At 39.3% G+C, this 16610-nt stretch overlaps 1 protein-coding gene across 1 annotated transcript; it reads left to right on the top strand.

The window, feature by feature from the left end:
• The first annotated feature begins 1293 nt into the window (after nt 1–1293).
• Nucleotides 1294–4116, top strand: LOC134848331 (uncharacterized). The gene is made up of 4 exons (XM_063865732.1): nt 1294–1620; nt 2452–2708; nt 3057–3446; nt 3704–4116. Exons 1-4 carry the CDS (start codon nt 1438–1440, stop codon nt 3990–3992), a joined length of 1119 nt encoding a protein of 372 aa, XP_063721802.1. The 5' UTR covers nt 1294–1437; the 3' UTR covers nt 3993–4116.
• The last annotated feature ends 12494 nt before the right edge of the window (nt 4117–16610 follow it).

The following is a 16610-nucleotide window of genomic DNA, read 5'->3' as shown; positions in this document are numbered from 1 at the left end:
TTTACGCGCGATGTTTTTGCTATCAACGTAAGCGGAGATTTGATCCGTATTAGAAAATCTTCCAAATTGGGATGAGGCATGTTCTTTGGTCTATTTGATTTTTTGCCTTCTGCATTGATCGCATTTCTCGATACGTCGGTTGATCACAAAACTTCGTTCCGTTTCTAAAACTTTCCTACTATTTGTGTCTGATTTATGTTCAAAATCGTTCATGTTCCCTGCCAATACAATTGAATCTCTATTCGAGTTAGCATGACTAAGCCCTTCCTTTTTTTTGTTCCGGCTTTCGATACAAAAGTAACGGAATATTTGTGCTCGGGGTGGGTTTTTTTTCTTCAAAACAAATTTCGACTTTTTAACTAGCCATTTTTGACGAATTTTTTAAAAATCATTCAAAAAGTATTGTTGTGCTGAGCTCAATTTTGAAAAGATATTTCACCTGTGATCATTTTTCAAAATTTATGGGGGTTTAAAGATTGCCATTTTGGCCAATTTGGGACAATTAACGCGCAATATATTTCGCGCTTTTAACGCGTAAGCGGAGAATTAATCCGTCGTTCTATATTGGTTGAAAGAAGCTTATTTGCAATAATTGATTTGTTGGGGGATGGTTTTGATGAAAAAATTCCAAATTTTAGAAAAAAAAAGCTTTCCTTTTTTTCACATTTAATTTTTAATGTCATTACTGCTCTATAAAACCTTAAAAGGCAGTCGGAACATTCAGGGCTTCGCCCTGATACGAGCAGCCCGAATCACTTTGTTTTTATATAGCGTGTGGGAAGATTATTTTCAAATGAAAGCTCGAAAAAATTTTGATGTTTTTTGTTCATTTTTTGAAAATGTGATTCACCTGTTAAGCGATTGCGATTTTGTGTTTATTTGGGGAATAGGATAGTAAACAAAACCTGGCATTTGACTTTTGCAAAATTTTTGGTTCTGCAGAGCCATTATTGTTAAGCCAACCGAAACAAACGGATCAAAGGAGCTGGATGAAAAAGATTTTCAGCAAGTTTTCGGTCAAATTTAAGCGTGTGAGGCTAATCAGGAATGTAAATCCCAAATCCAGGTCAATTTCCTTTCCCGATGCTTTCTTCTAAAAATGGGACAAAAGATCAAAGAGTTTCATTATTTTTGCCGACGAGCTGGGTCACTAGATTTATTTTGAAGAAGTGACCTGTGAATAATGGCTTCATTTGACCTTTGAATGATGCTAAGATCCGATGTTTGCTGACAAATACAAATAAATTAAGTTAGTATCATAAGAAAACTGTTTCAAAAGGCCACAATAAAGTGTTTACTTCAAATAACTATATCCAACATATAAATCAAGGATGATATAAATCAAGCGTCAGAACTCAACGTAGCATCATATTCTATTGCTCATACTACAAGCTAATTTTTAATTTTCTTCAAATTTTTGAGATACTCTTAACCAAAATGGCAATGAGGAGTAACCCGACTTTGTTTTTGGTCACGTGCAAAGGGTGCCGAGAGACGTTTGGGAACGACAGGAAGCCGTTCGCTTTGAACTGTTCGCCGGGACACAGACTGTGCGAGAAGTGCTTGGATGACTACTCGAGGAAGTTTTGCCCGCAATGCCGAAAACCTATTTTGAACCGGGTGAGAAAACCGACCAAGAAAGTTCCTGAAATTAAAATTATTTTCTTCGATCGCAAAAAAATTGCCCGTTTTTCTCTTAAAAAGAAACATGGAGGGATAAAAAAATTTAACGGAGTTTTAGTAAAAATTTCAATTTCTGAAAATAATAATCTTTATAATTTAAACCATTTGATTTTAAAGAATTTAAAAATATATTAAGGCATTTTTTAAGAATATTCGCTAAAATGACGTGACATACCTGAACTATCGAATAGTTCTGGTTTTATAATTCATGAAATGTCAATTTTTGCTGCTCGATATTTCAAACTGCTTTTGAAAACTTTGATCAAATATACTTTTGAGCATTTTTTGAAAAGATTGAACTCAAAAATGATTTTTCGCTTCCCCTCCCCCTTAGTTTTTAGAGTATTTAGCGCCAAAAGCACCTTCAGAAAATTTTTTGTTTGGAGTCTAAAAATGGATGGCCAAGTAGATAGTGAGGGTACGACGGGTATAATGACTTCTAGTTCCTCCTAAAAGTGGAAATGAGCGTACCTTAACCCGTTTCAGCCAATGATAATGTTCCCTGTCCTAGCAGTTTTTGTAATATATCAAATCGTTAAACACCTTATTGATAAGATAGAATTTTAAAAAATTATCATGAAGGTTGGTTATTGTCTTGCAAGATCGAGCAAAATTTTTTCAAGATTTTGCAAGATTTTTGCAAGATTTTGCAAGATTCTTGCGAAATCTTTGTAAGAAAAGCATTTCTTTTGAAGACTATTTAAGACTCTTGCAAGACAACTCTTCCGTAATCGACTGTTGACAGTATTCAAAAATTTAATGCATTAGGGTGGTCTGCGGGTTGACAAAACAGCCCTGGACAGGGCCATCAAAGCGACCAGAGCTGAAATGGGACAGGGAGGGAGTTCCGACAACCTGGCCGCATCGTTCGGCGCTTCGGACTCGTTCGCCAGTTGTCAGCGGTGTAAGAACCCGGCGACCACGTACAAGATGGTGTGTCCTCATTGTTCCCAACTGGTCTGTCAGAAGTGCGCGGAGAAAGATATCAATGCGTACATGCCACAGCTGCAAATGGGATTCAGCAGGTACAATTAATCAAAAAAAGTATTTAAAAAATGCGAGAATGAAAATTAAAATAAAGGATTTTAAACTATTTATTTTGCTTTGCGGAGAAACATATTGCATTAATAAATGCTTTTTTAGTGCAAAATTTCTGATCCCAAAATTGAGCTTAGTTAAAAATAGATGTAAATAATACACAAAAATACATTGCCTTATTTTGAAGAAAATAAATGACTTATAATCTCAAATACATTGATGTAAGTCTAGACTTGCTGCTTCGAAAAATTTTGTATAATTTTTTAAACCAATTTTATAACTGCTATAATTTTTTCGAATCTTCTAAGAGTATAACTCTTTGAAGTTCCATTCAGGTACCTGGATCTTCTGAAAAGCGTGAACGAAGAAGTCGAAAAACACGTGCGAGCTGAACAGGTCAAAATTGACAAATTTTTTGAGGAGCGGAAAAGGGAGGCAAAAAACCAGTTGCTAACAAGTGTTGCTCAGCTGAATCTGAGCAAAAAACGAGAGGAGGCCGAGATGCTCTTAACCGAGTTGGACCGAATGGCGAATGACGAAGTGTTCGAGGGTGATAACAACGGTGCTGATAAGAACTCAATTTCAGTCGAGCAGGATTTCCAGTCGATGTGTAATTTGGTCTTAAGAGCTGAAAAAGTGAGGAAAAATCAAGTGATGGAACCGGATATTGATTTCTCAGAGGCGGTTGTTCACATGGAGCATTTCCAGGAAAAAGTTCAAAATCGGTAAGTGGATACTTAAATCTCGTCTTGATCAATCATAATTTCATGTAGCTTCTCTAAAAACTGTTTTTTCAAAAGTTACAAAATTTTTGAAAAAATTATAGATCAAAGTCAATAAGTTTTTTTTTGGTGAAGAAAAAGAAGAATTCATTGCACTAAGAGCTGGTTTCAAAATAGTTAAATATGTCTTTTGAACGGCTTTCCTCGTCGTCTTAAATTTGGACTTCAAAATGATTTAGGAATAATGAAAAAAACTTTAGGTCGGATAGATTTCACAAACGACCTATCTCCTTCTCTCTCGGAAGCGGTTTAGACGAGGCCGAGAAACGAGCCTTCGACAACCTCTTCTCGCCCGCACCCGAGCTCCGAACGACTCGTCGGATGCGACACACGTCGTCAAATAACATCGATTTGGAATCGTTTACCTCAAGGGTCAACAGGTCCTCGACATCAAACCCAACTTTGAGACGGAACCCTTCGTATCAAAACATCTACATGGGAACTCCTTTGCGACCTAGAAAACCATCTTTGGGATTCAATAAACTATAAATGAAGAAAAGTAATAACCAGTTTACTATTGATTGGCTTAAAACTAATTCTTAGTGAAAGTAATTTTATCAATTTATTGTTTTTTATTATAACTGATTAATAACTTAGTTTAACCAAACCAATGTTATAATAAAGCCTAAATTTTCTCTTCTTGCATGCTGCAACTGTTTGAGAAATATGCTCAGTTATAGAAATCAAAACAAGAGTACTCGTATATCAGGGAGAAGCACTTCCAACTCCACTTAAAGGCCATATAAAAAAAAATTATAATTATCTTGTTTTATGATTTTTAAATTTATTCCCCCGCACGCTAATTTAATTCAAGATAGGATATATTTAGCGTCTTGTATTCTAACAAAACTGCTCGTATATCAGGGCAAAGCCTTGAATGTTCCAATTGCCCTTTAATCCATACCGAAGAGTTTTTGGGAAAAAAAATATCGAAAAACTATGCGTTTGTACAATATTAAAGATCAAGTGCAAAAAGTTGATCGCTTGAAAGTAAAACGACCAACCAATTGGCTTGCCCTCATTCAAAATGGAACAATTTTGTTGTTGACGAAATAACTCGCCACGTGTAAGCAATTCGCGTTACGCTTTCAGCATTATGAATAAAGTCATCGAAGCGCGCATAAATTAGTCCAGAGCATGGGCAAATTGGCAGTTTTCAAACTCCCATAACTTTACAAAAAATGATCACAAAAAAATTAATAATTTCAATTTTAACTAAAAACAATAGTAGTTTTGAGTTGGTATAAAAAATACCTTCAAAAAGGCTTAATTAACTAGTCGAAATCTGACCGAATAAAAAACTCACCCCAAGCATAAAAATTTTGCCTTTTCTTCGAAAGTCGGAACAACAAATACAGATTCTACTACTCGCAAAGGATCTATGAAAAGATATCAAGCTTGTCTAAGCATAGTAAATGCGTATAATTGCCCCGCATTCCAGACCAAAATAGGCCAGGCTGTGGTAGACCTGAAGATAGTGCTTAAAGTAGAGCTCGTTCTCAGACACTGTCATTGCCATGGCAGCAGATCAATTACACGATCTGGCAGCCTTACTAATATACTAAAAAATACAACTATGCTATAAAATATAGCCTTACAACTAAGCTAATAAACGTCAATTTAGCCTAAGTCCCGATTTAAGGTGGTCGACTTATGTATCAATGGAATGCCCTTTTTCTGAATCAAGTTAATAAAATGAAAATATCGGTCACCCAAACTTAAAACATAAATTGACAGTGTCAGTCACATTCGACAGATTTAGTACATGAGTTCACCAGCTTAAAATTTTTAATAAGTATTTTTTCAAAAATTTTCAATTTATTTTTGACACAAATTTCTGCCAATTTTTAAATTTCAAAATGTGATAATCCTAACAGTCTTTCGAGTCATTTTACCTTATAAGCGAGATGATAATAGGACATCAGTCTACCCTTACGCTCGATAAATATCTCTTCAACCTCAATATGGGCATTTCAATTCTTTTTACAACACCTTAAAGACACATTAATGGGGCAAAAATTATATTGTGTGATGTAAAATAAATATAGTGAAATAAAATTGTATAGTAAAAAACTATGTGTATCAAGGCAAAGCCCTGCAAATTCCGACCAATTTTAAGGTTTGAGTACTTTGTTTTCTAAATTCTGATGATTTTTTCAAAAAAAGTTCAAAGTTTTTGTGATTTGTTTGAAATCATCCCCCACACGCCGTATTACGTACAGAGTGATAGTTTTTGATTCTGGCAACGTAAAAACTGTGACAGCTAGCCTACTTCAACCAATTTTAAACAATTTCTAGGACCGATTAAATCTCTGATTGAGCGCATTAAGTATATAATTGGCCCAAATTGCTATTTTCAAACGCCCATAGCTTTACAAACAAAAATCACTGGTAAAATATTTTCTAATATTTGATCTCAACACAACATTACCTCTCGAATGATAAAAAAAAATTTTGTAAAAAATTGCTAGTTGAAAAGTCAAAATTTGTCTCGAGAAAAACAAATCACCACGAGCATAGCTTTTCATAGCTTTTTGTTTAAAAGATTTATGCAGATGAAATTCACCCAACCTGTTATTCATAGCTGTTTCTTTAAAAACATTTGCGCGTAGCCGCTTATGCAGATGAAATTCACCCAGTTTGTCAGTCATAGCTTTTTGTTTAAGAAATGTTGCGCGTAGCCGCTTATGCAGAAGAAATTCGCCCAACCTGTTATTTCGATTGAAGCCAAAAACTGAACTTTGGCAGGTAGTTCTCACAAAAAGTTTTTTAAAAACGGTCAAAAAAATTGACTTTTCCGAGGACCATTTTTTTATGTTTAAAAACATTTGGGCGTGGACGTATATGGAGGGGAGTTTCCAAATCCACTCTATTTATTGAAATAAAAAGTATCAGGTTTGTTAGATTAGTTTTTGTGAAAACGAAAAAAAAATTTCGGTCAAATATTTCCCCTGCAGACGTTTTCGAAGACTTAGACAAAATGGTGAAGCAAAAACAGACCAGGGGAATATGCAGGCACAAAAGGGTGCAGGCGGTCATTCTATGATTCTCTTTTTTTTTTTTAAAGTGATAACTTTTTCCAAAGCATAGAAAAAATATACAAAAAAACCAACCCTACACATTTTCAAAAAATATTTCTTCGATCAGAAATTCTAGGCAAACATGCCAAGCAATGCACTTGAAATTCAAATTAGCATTTGAACAAACTTACGAAGTGTTAACAAGGCCAACAAATTTTGAGCAGACACCAGTTACCCCCCAAAAAAAAGTGATTTTTCAAAAGTCTTTTGGAAGTTTCAAGTCTCCCTGAACGTACCCTGTAGTAACTAGAACCCACCCAGAAGTTAATTATGAATTTTCATGAAACTGAGCATGTTAGCCTTGATATTTGATTTTGCTAAACTAGTTGTTAACTAGAAAAAAGTCTATATTCCGAAGCGTAAAAACGATTAAAAAAAATGAACCCAAAGAATGTGGGCAAGCTTTTTCACCGAAAAATCGAAAATTCCTAGGTGTCTGTTAGATTAGGTAATTCTTCCATGGGAGTATTTTTTCCACCAACATTGTCATTTTAGGATGAAACGCTACGGTCGATAATTTTTGTCACAGTGATAAAATACATCAAGCAACATACATCAAATCATAAGTTTGTGCTTCATTTTTGTGCTTCAAAACCATCAAAAAGTCTTAGAACGAAATCAACTTCCCTGAAAAAGGAGTAATGGAAATTGAAAACAATAGGGGGCCTATAGTTTTAGTAATAAAAGCATGGCGATTTAAAATTTAATACTTTAGCCAAAGGTTCAATTATTTGAAGCTCTTATATACTTCCTGGTCTGCTCAAAGAGTAAGCAAACGCGGCCTATTTAAGCGCCGAAAAAGAATCCGCGTTCAAACATTAGTTTTTTTTCAACTAAACTGAGGAAAACTAAGAGGTCTTTTAACTCAATATTTGAAGCAAGGTTTGTGGTGGCCTACCTCATGATGGATGGATCAAATATTGAAATTTTTTTTCCTTTCTTTTCAGCCAATAAGTATTGAGTAACTCCAACATCTCAAAGAAATCGCAAAAACTCGGAAGTAGCAAATAATTCCAGGCCAAAAAAATATTGACCTGTTAGAGAATAAGCAAATTTTGCCATATCAAAGAAGTTTTGACAAAAAAAAAGATATTTTTTTAGCTAGTGGTTTAATAAAATTCAAAAAACAATACACAAAAGTTTTTGATTGTGCATGCTATATTTTATGTTCTGCTAATTGTTCCGACTTTCGATACGAAAGTAACGGAATATTTGTGCTCGGGGTGGGTTTTTTTTCCTTCAGACAAATTTCGACTTTTTAACTAGCCATTTTGACGGAATTTTTTTATATCATTCGAAAGATATTGTTGTCTTGAGCTCAAATTTGAAAAGATATTTCACCTGTGATCATTTTTCGTAAAGTTATGGGGATTTAAAGATTGCCATTTTGGCCAATTTGGGACAATTAACGCGCGATATATTTCGCGCTAATAACGCGTAAGCGGAGAGTTAATCCGTCTTAGAAATCGTTCCAAATTGGTTAAAAGAAGCTCATTCGCCATAATTGGTTTGTTACAAGGAGCAAAAACTATCCTTTTGTACTTTGTATGGCGTGTGGGGGGATGATTTTCATTTAAAAAAATTCAAATTTTAGAAAAAAAAAATCTTTATTTTATTTTTTCTCACATTTAATTTTTCAATGTTATCACTGCTTCATAAACCTTAACAAGCAGTCGGAACATTCAGGGCTTCGCCCTGATACGAGCAGTCTTGTTTTGACTGCGGTTCAGTGCAAAAACCATTCAGCTAATATGAAATTCTACGGATTCTGATTGGATAATACTTTGTATCATTTGGTCCCTCTATCATGAGAATAGTCCTCAATTTATGTCACGTGTCGGTTGATAAGGCTTGTAATTTTGGAAAAAAAACTTAAAAAAAACTTCTTCTTTTTTAAGCTTCACCTGTTTGCACCTTTATAACTTAAGAAAACTAACGAAAAGAAAACTAAAAATTTGGTTTCGGTGAGGTTTTTAAAACATTATTTCCCTGGGTTTATTGGATCTACTCAACAATCCAACTCCTTTTAAGCGTGTGTATGCTCGCTAATCTCCAAACGAAAATAATTGAATCCAAATTCGTAAATTAATAAGAGATATTTATCGGTAAATAACTCAGGCAATAGATAAATTTCGGTATTTTTCGATTGATCAGGACATCATACAACATTTTTAGCATCTGTGAGTTTTTGGTACAAATCGGCGCAAGCTAGCCACAAGAACCGGTCGGTAATGTCCTTGAGACAAATTGCTCTTTTTGGCGGTCAACCTTAATCAAGGCTGAACCAAATTAGAACCAAAAAACAGTTAAAATAGGAAGTAACCCCCGTTTTTAGTATATTAATACATGGGCAGGTGGGGGACTCGAACCTACGTCAACTGTTATTTCACACATATAACCGGCGTTAGCGTACTTTGTCTTAGTTCGCTTGGCCAACTGTGCTTATTTTATATGCATCTATACTCTTGTTTTATTCTACATTTGCATTGCAACATCCTCCCCCCCTGAAGAAGGAAGAACCGGAGCGAGCTTAACGGTCGGCCGCGTGACTTCACGGGTTGCGGTCCTGACAAGGGCGGATCGGGCGCAACCGTCCTGTCCGTAGTTTAGCTTGACGATTCGGGCGAGAGGGTAGTACCCACGCGGACTATCGGGCTCAATAACCCACACGAGATCGCCTGTTTTAAGAGTGAAGTCAGAATGAGTGTGCCACTTGACACGCTTATTCAGCGAGGGAACATATTCTCGAAGCCAACGAGACCAAATCGCGTTAGCATATGACTGCGCTCGCACGTACCTTTTCTTGTGATCGAAGTGCTCCCCGGGTAAAAGCGAAGGAAAGCTTGTGGCATGTTGTCCAAGCAAAAAATGGTTTGGGGTTAACGCTTCTAACTCACGTGAATCGGTACTAACGGGAGTGATTGGCCTCGAATTCAAAGCTTGTTCAACTAAGCAGAGTGTTGTTCCTAACACCTCTTCAGTGACTCGCCTACTGCCTAGGATATCGTACAGCACGCGCTTCACGCTTCGGACGAGGCGTTCCCAGGAGCCGCCATGATGGGGTGCGCCTGGCGGGTTAAATTTCCAAGTAACACCTTTATGTGCAAAAATGGTCGGAGCCATGCCATGCCATTCCAGCTCTTGATGCAGGCAAGTAATTCCTTTTCCGCACCAACGAAGTTCGTGCCATTATCCGACCAGATTGTGCTTGGCGTACCACGGCGCGCAACGAACCGTTCAATGCCCATGACACACGAACTGGTGTCCAGAGATGGTACAATCTCAAGGTGTACAGCCCTGGTGGTGAGGCAAGTAAAAAGGAATCCCCATCTTTTTTCCGTGCTTCTGCGAACCGAAACGTAAAGCGGTCCAAAGTAATCCACACCCGTATGATTGAAGGGTGGTTGCTTATATCCGAGATGTTCGACAGGTAAATCGGACATAATTGGCTGGATGGTGCTTGCTTTGCGTTTACGGCATGTCACACATTGTTTTTCGATAGACCGAAGTAGTCGACGCAACCCAAGTATTGCATTTTTCATATTTAAAACGGAGCGCATGTAATCTATCCTTGATGAAAATGCTTATGGTGGAGGCTGCGGGCCAACAAACGAACTAAGGTATGTCGGGCGTCGAGTATTATTGGGTGCTTAGTATCAAACTCGGTATTCACTAAGCGCACAATCCGTCCGGTGGAACGAATGATTCCAGCGGGACCGATAAATGGCGAGTATGTGGCAATTTTACTACTATTCTTAATAGGTTTTCCAGCGGTGAGTGTTTTTAACTCAACGGGAAATGATTCCATCTGAGCAAGATGAATCAATTTGCTTTCTGCAATATCAAGTTCAGTGGGGTCGTTGATTCGTAAGTCCTTACCACGAAAATGCTTATGTGAAGGCAACATCCTCAACATAAAAGCGACTACTCGTTTATATCTTGTAAAGGAACTGAACCTTTCCCGATTGAACCCGTGTTCGGGATGTTTGATTGATGTGACATCGGTGACGAAGGAAGATGATGTCTCCAAGCAATTATCAACATCACAAGAAGGACCCTTCAAACGAATTTTATTGATTACACGTTCGTCGGGTATAAACGGCCAATCAGTAGTCCTGAGAATGCTCGGACCAATAACTCAGCTGCTATCCTTGAGGGCTTCCGAAGAAAGCCCCCGCGTACCGGTATCAGCTGGATTATCGCCGCTCAGAACATGGTGCCACTCATCAATAGCGGTCGACTCGAGGATTTCGCCGACACGATTAGCGACGAATACAGGTAATTTTTCAGTGGAGTTTAGCCACTGCAAAACTGTTGTACTATCTGTCCACATAAAGACATGATTAATTGAGACGGTAAGGGCGGTCAGTATATCATCTTTTAGTCGTGTGGCGAGCAGAGCAGCTTGAAGCTCTAGTTTCGGTATAGATAGCGCTTTCATTGGCGCAACGCGAGCTTTACCAAAGATGAAGGATATTTGAGTTTTATGCGAGCTCGCGAGTCGCGCACGCAAAAATCCAACAGCACAGAAAACGTCCTGCGAGCTATCACCGAACATGTGAAGCTCAATTTGATCAACAGGCTCTGTGAAGTAACAACGGGGAATAGTCAATTGCCCTAAGAGAGGGAGACCGGAGTGCCACTCGAGAAACTTATCTCTTATGTCTTCTGGCAATTCGTCGTCCCAACTTTGACCACTGATTTTCCAAATATCTTTCAGTAAAAGACGGGCCCTAACAGTGTATGGAGCTACTAACCCAACAGGGTCAAACACAGAAGATACGAAACTCAAGACGGTTCGTTGAGTTATTGCTTTATCGAGAGGACGATCCACGCCTCTGCTAACAACCAATGTGTCTTTCACATGGTCCCACTTAAGACCTAAGACGTGTGATGATTGTTCGGCACCGTTACAAATTTCCTTGATGGGTGAAAACGAGGTTTCGGATTCCTCGGGGTTCATTGCTGAAGTGATTTCATCAGCTTTACTGACAAATTTAGTCAAATTAAATCCTCCTAATTTTAGTAAGGAAACCAAATCGCGACTAGTTTTAATTGCTTGGGTAACGTTCTCGAATGAATCCAAGTAATCGTCCATGTAAAATTTTTCATTTACGAATGAGGCGGCCTCAGGGTATGTGGACATATTATCAGTTGCTGTTTTTCGCAACGCGAAATTGGCGCACGTAGGCGAATCCCGTGCGCCGAATATATGGCGAGTGTACTGATGAACTACCACATCGGAAGTGGTATCCTCCCGCCACAAAAAACGGAGCGAAATTTGATCGCGGGCAAGGACTCCTACCTGGAAGAACATACCCTCTATATCCGCGGAGACGGCGCACATGTGTTGACGGAATCGCAAAAGCACAAAAATTAAATTTTGAAGTAGGTCAGGACCCACCAATAAGGACTAATTTAAGGATGTGCCGTGAAACTTAGAAGCCCCATTAAGGACTCGGCGCACCTTACCCGGCTTATTCGGATTTACGACGGGATGGTGCGGAAGATACCACTCGCGATCGGAACGCTTACGTGGATCATGCGGTTCGACGGTAACGACATAGCCTTTCCTAATGTCCTCTCTAATTGTTTCTGCGTATCTTTCGCGCAGCTCAGGGTCTTTACTTAACCTTCTCTCCAATGATTTAAATTGGGCGAGTGACGAGTAATAATTGTTTGGTAGACTGACATTACTATCAATCCAAAGCATAGGCACAATGTATCTTTCGCCATTGTGAACGGTTTCAGCATTGAGGATGGATAAAGCATGTTTATCCGCGGCGGAACGGGCATCGACTTGTTTGAAAGCACCATACGATTCCAACTCGTACCATGATTTTATCTGGTCGGTCAGAGAAGAATCTTCAACAACACACTTGAAACACGAAGAAGTAGAATTACCGGACGGCGGCAACGGACCACTTAAGACCCAACCTATCGGTAGGCGAACGGAACACGGTGAGTTTTTATCATCTCCCAAGATGAACTCAATGGGTCTAACGGCGTGGTAGTAGTCTTGTCCGATAATAACTTCAACGTCCTCATAAGTATATTGAATGGGCTTAATAGGTGCTAATTGTGGATATTTATTCTGCAAATCAGCAATATTGATTAATTCGGAACCAATCCGAATATTGTCTTTAACATATGCACAGAGAGAAAATACGAAATCACTATTATTCGGCTCGGAGGAAACTGTAAACTTGACCCTCTGAGTCTCAACAACGGTGGTCGAATTGAAACCACTAATTGACAAGTTAACGGGCTCCCCCACTAAGCCGAGACGGTTTACGAGTGACGAAGACACCCAGGAGTGAGTCGATGCACTATCACAAAGAACCAACGTCAGGAGACTGGTAACATTCGAGGATACACCAAGTGTTGCAATTGGCAACAACCCTTTAGAAGATTCAATGTAAAGTACATCACTAACAGCGGCATGGGTGGAAGTGTTTGTATTCTCCTTGGATTTATTTGCTCCAGCCTTATTCGAGACATTTGAATTTTCCTTCAAGGAAATATTCTTTCGGCTCCATGGAGCAAGACATTATGTGTGCTATCACACTCTGGCTTCGGGCACTTTTTTGCTCTAGAACATTGCCGGAAACTATGATTGCCATTGAGACAAGCGAAGCAAAGTTTCTGTTCAGCTACGTATTTTGCTCGCTGAGTAGCATTCTTTTCCTTAAAAACAGCACAATTCCACAATGCATGACTACCCTTACACAAAACGCACGGCGGAAACTTAGACTTATCCTGAGCCTTACTAGTTACCTGGCTATTGGTTGCAAAAATTTTGGTTGTTTTTGGTTTAACCGGTTCTTCGTTTTTTGCCTTAGAGCTGAGTAAACGTAATCTTTCATGCCCCTCGGCCTTTTCTTTCAACCAGTTGTTAAAGTCTAAGAGTGTTGGTCGCTGCCAATTATGTCTAACAGTATGCATTGACCAAGCCTCCTTGAGGTTAGGCGGAAGTTTACTAACAGCTGGGTTTAACAGGTTAACACTCTTTAGATCATATCATCGTTGAAAGACAATGATTTGAAAACTGCTACGAGGCCAGATATGGCAGAGGAGAAACTAATGACATTTTCCGAATTGTGCATCTTAAGTGGAGGAAAAGTATTCAGCTTATCAAGATGCGCACCAACAATGGCATGTGGTTGCCCAAACTTCTGTTGCAAGGTGGCCAGTGCATCCTTGTACATAACGCCACTATAACTAAACTCCGCAAATGCTGTTTTTGCTTTGCCTGTGACGAGCGTTTTTAAGTATGTCAGTTTCGTATCATCGGTGAGAACAGCGGAATCAATGGTGGACTTAAACTGACCAAACCATTCGTGCCAGTTTAACGGGTTGCCGTCAAACTGGGCTAACTTCCATTCAGGAAGATGATCTTTGCGGCTATGCATCAATAATTCCGCCAATTCACGAGCGGAGAGAGGTCGATCCGATGAACAACCTTGGTTCGGATAAGCGGGAGACCGTGCGTAGTCTTCGTTGACTGGCTGATAACCAGTATTGGTTTGATTGACAAAATGCGGAACATGTTGTGGATGAACTGGGGGAGTATTAAAATACACAGTCCCACCACTAGTATACGGAGCGGCGGTGTTACACGATGGGACAATAGTTGTCACATTAGAAAAAATGTTTCCAGCATTACAACACTGAGCAGGCGTGACGATTGGAGTTGTAGCTACCAATCGCCATAAGTTTGCATCACTTGTGTAGTAATCGTTGATATTAGGTGACACAGTATGCGGAACAAAGGGAAGATTATGTTGCGTCTGGAGTGGCGCTGCATGGCAATTAGGTGCCGAAAAGAAAACCGGCGTTGGGTTTACTCCAGAAGATGAGAAGCCACCACCAGCAAATGCAGGCGACAAAGAAACAAAACCAAAACCGGGTTGGGCCGGTAACATTGGGACAGGTAATGATTCCGGTTGCGCGATGGCAAAACTACCATTAGTTATTTTTGAACTCATGGTCTGTAAAGGAACAGCAGACGGTGGTGGTAACACGTGTGCACTAGAATGCATATTGTTAACTGGGAATGGAACAGAGGCTGGGAATGAAACAGAAGCTTGCAATGGCAAAAGGCTTGCACTGCCAAATTGAGGCATAGCCCGATGTCCATAACTATGGATTCCAGGGTCACTCAATGCTGTGTGCTCATGGTTATGACTATTACTGGTGTGAATTGCATGAGCAAGGAGGGCGGAAGTCGTCGGTCCTGACGAAATGGGTACATGAGTGAAGGCCTGCAAACCTGGCGCACTAGCAACGCCGGGAGATGCTTGTGAACTAACAGAGTCTACCCAATCATTAGTTCGATCGGTTGCTACCTTTGAAATAGGTTGACTTACTCCTGTCAAGTTACTTTCCGCTACCTTCTCGCTAACCTCAGATGAACTGTCCTCAAGTTCAAACGCTTTCAATTCCATTTCAATTAGTTGCTTTTTATGGTTTTCAGCCAATTGCTCTAGTTCCAGCTGACTTTGTTCGAACTTAAGACGGTTCTCTTGCTCTTTAAGTCTTAAAGATACTTGATACTGCCTTTCCAGCTCCTCATGGCGTCGTTTTACTAAAGCTAACTCATGCCGTTTCTCACTTGATGACATAGTGCGAACAGTCGACGTATGACGAGTGGAAGCAGATTTATCAGACTTATGTGAGTCAAGCTTTCTACTATCCTTAGACTTATTAGAGACCTTAGACCTGTTTTCAGATATTCGTGCTGCTGAGTCACTTGTTTTGTGCGAGCGTGAGGATGTCTCAGACTTAGTTTGTTGTAAAGATCTCTTGCTCCCTGTAATGCCGGCTGCTGGAAATGACGAAGGTTCAAGGCTCATCTTGTAACTCTGAGCTTCGTGCATTACTTTATCGTTCATTTCGGTTACTTTCTTAAGCCAACGGTCTTGCTGAGCAACAATTTTTTCAGGATTTTCCGTTTTTCCCGCTAACCTAATTAATTGCTCATTGACGTCGACAGCTTTTTCCAACGCAATTTTACATTTGTAAACAGCATTATCATTTTTTGTAGTGCGACTATTATTCTCAATGTACTCAAGTAATAATGAGTGACCTTTAAGCAGCTCGTTTTCTAGATTTAGACGGGTTTCGAATAACTTGCGTATCTTACTTTGGAATTTTTCGTCCATGTTTTTCACAAATTGACAATATTCTACGGATGCTCACTTATAGAAAACAATCAATAAAATGAGATACTGTTTTGGTACGTAATCAAATTTGCATTAGTAAATCAACATTAGCTTACAAGACGGGGGAACTTGACATCTCAAAGCTTCTGCCTGAAGCCTATTTTTTATAGCTTTCCGAGCTTTGAGGGGTAAGCGGTTCCGCTTCTTACGTGTCTTAAGGATGTTAAGATTAGCGCTATAACGCCTTAGAAGGAGGAGAGTTTTTAACTCAAGGGAAGGAGGCTGGTGAAGCTCTTTGTACTTCTCAATTAGTACCTGGTCCTTAGCCTTACGCTTAGAGATAAAGTCTTTAACGACGTTGAGAACGAGAATACCTGTTGAACCTAAACTTTCCTCTATATCCTCGGTTCCGTTCCGTCTACAGTATACGATCGCACAAATGTTTGTCCTATACCTTAATAACAAATTGACAAGTTGCTCACTACTCAGCTTGCGGTTATTGTTGCTGCGGTGCCTACTTATCGAGTTATTAATGGCGTCGTGCCAAATTACAAGGTCGTTACGGTGCGACAAGTAATGATGAAGGTAGTACTGTATTGTTTTCTGAGAGTCCCTAGCGTTAAAGTTCAAACTTAAACCTGGCTTCGTAAAGCAAGTATCTTTGACGCGCTTCTGGGACGGAGCGGGAAGTTTTCGGAGCGCGTGATCCAAAGAACTAGCTCCTAGAATGAATACCATACACTTAGGGGACCTATGCGACGGCTTCGTTACGCTTAAGTACCAATGGGGTTGGAAAATTAAGTAGGTCGGTTGAACTCCAACAACACACACGGAGTAAACCTGAGGATGAAAGAATTCAACTT

The sequence above is a fragment of the Symsagittifera roscoffensis genome, chromosome 6 (genome assembly GCF_963678635.1).
Source record: "Symsagittifera roscoffensis chromosome 6, txSymRosc1.1, whole genome shotgun sequence".
Classification (NCBI taxonomy): domain Eukaryota; kingdom Metazoa; phylum Xenacoelomorpha; order Acoela; family Convolutidae; genus Symsagittifera; species Symsagittifera roscoffensis.
Note: the sequence above shows the minus strand (reverse complement) of the source record. Positions and strands in the feature narration are given on the sequence as shown.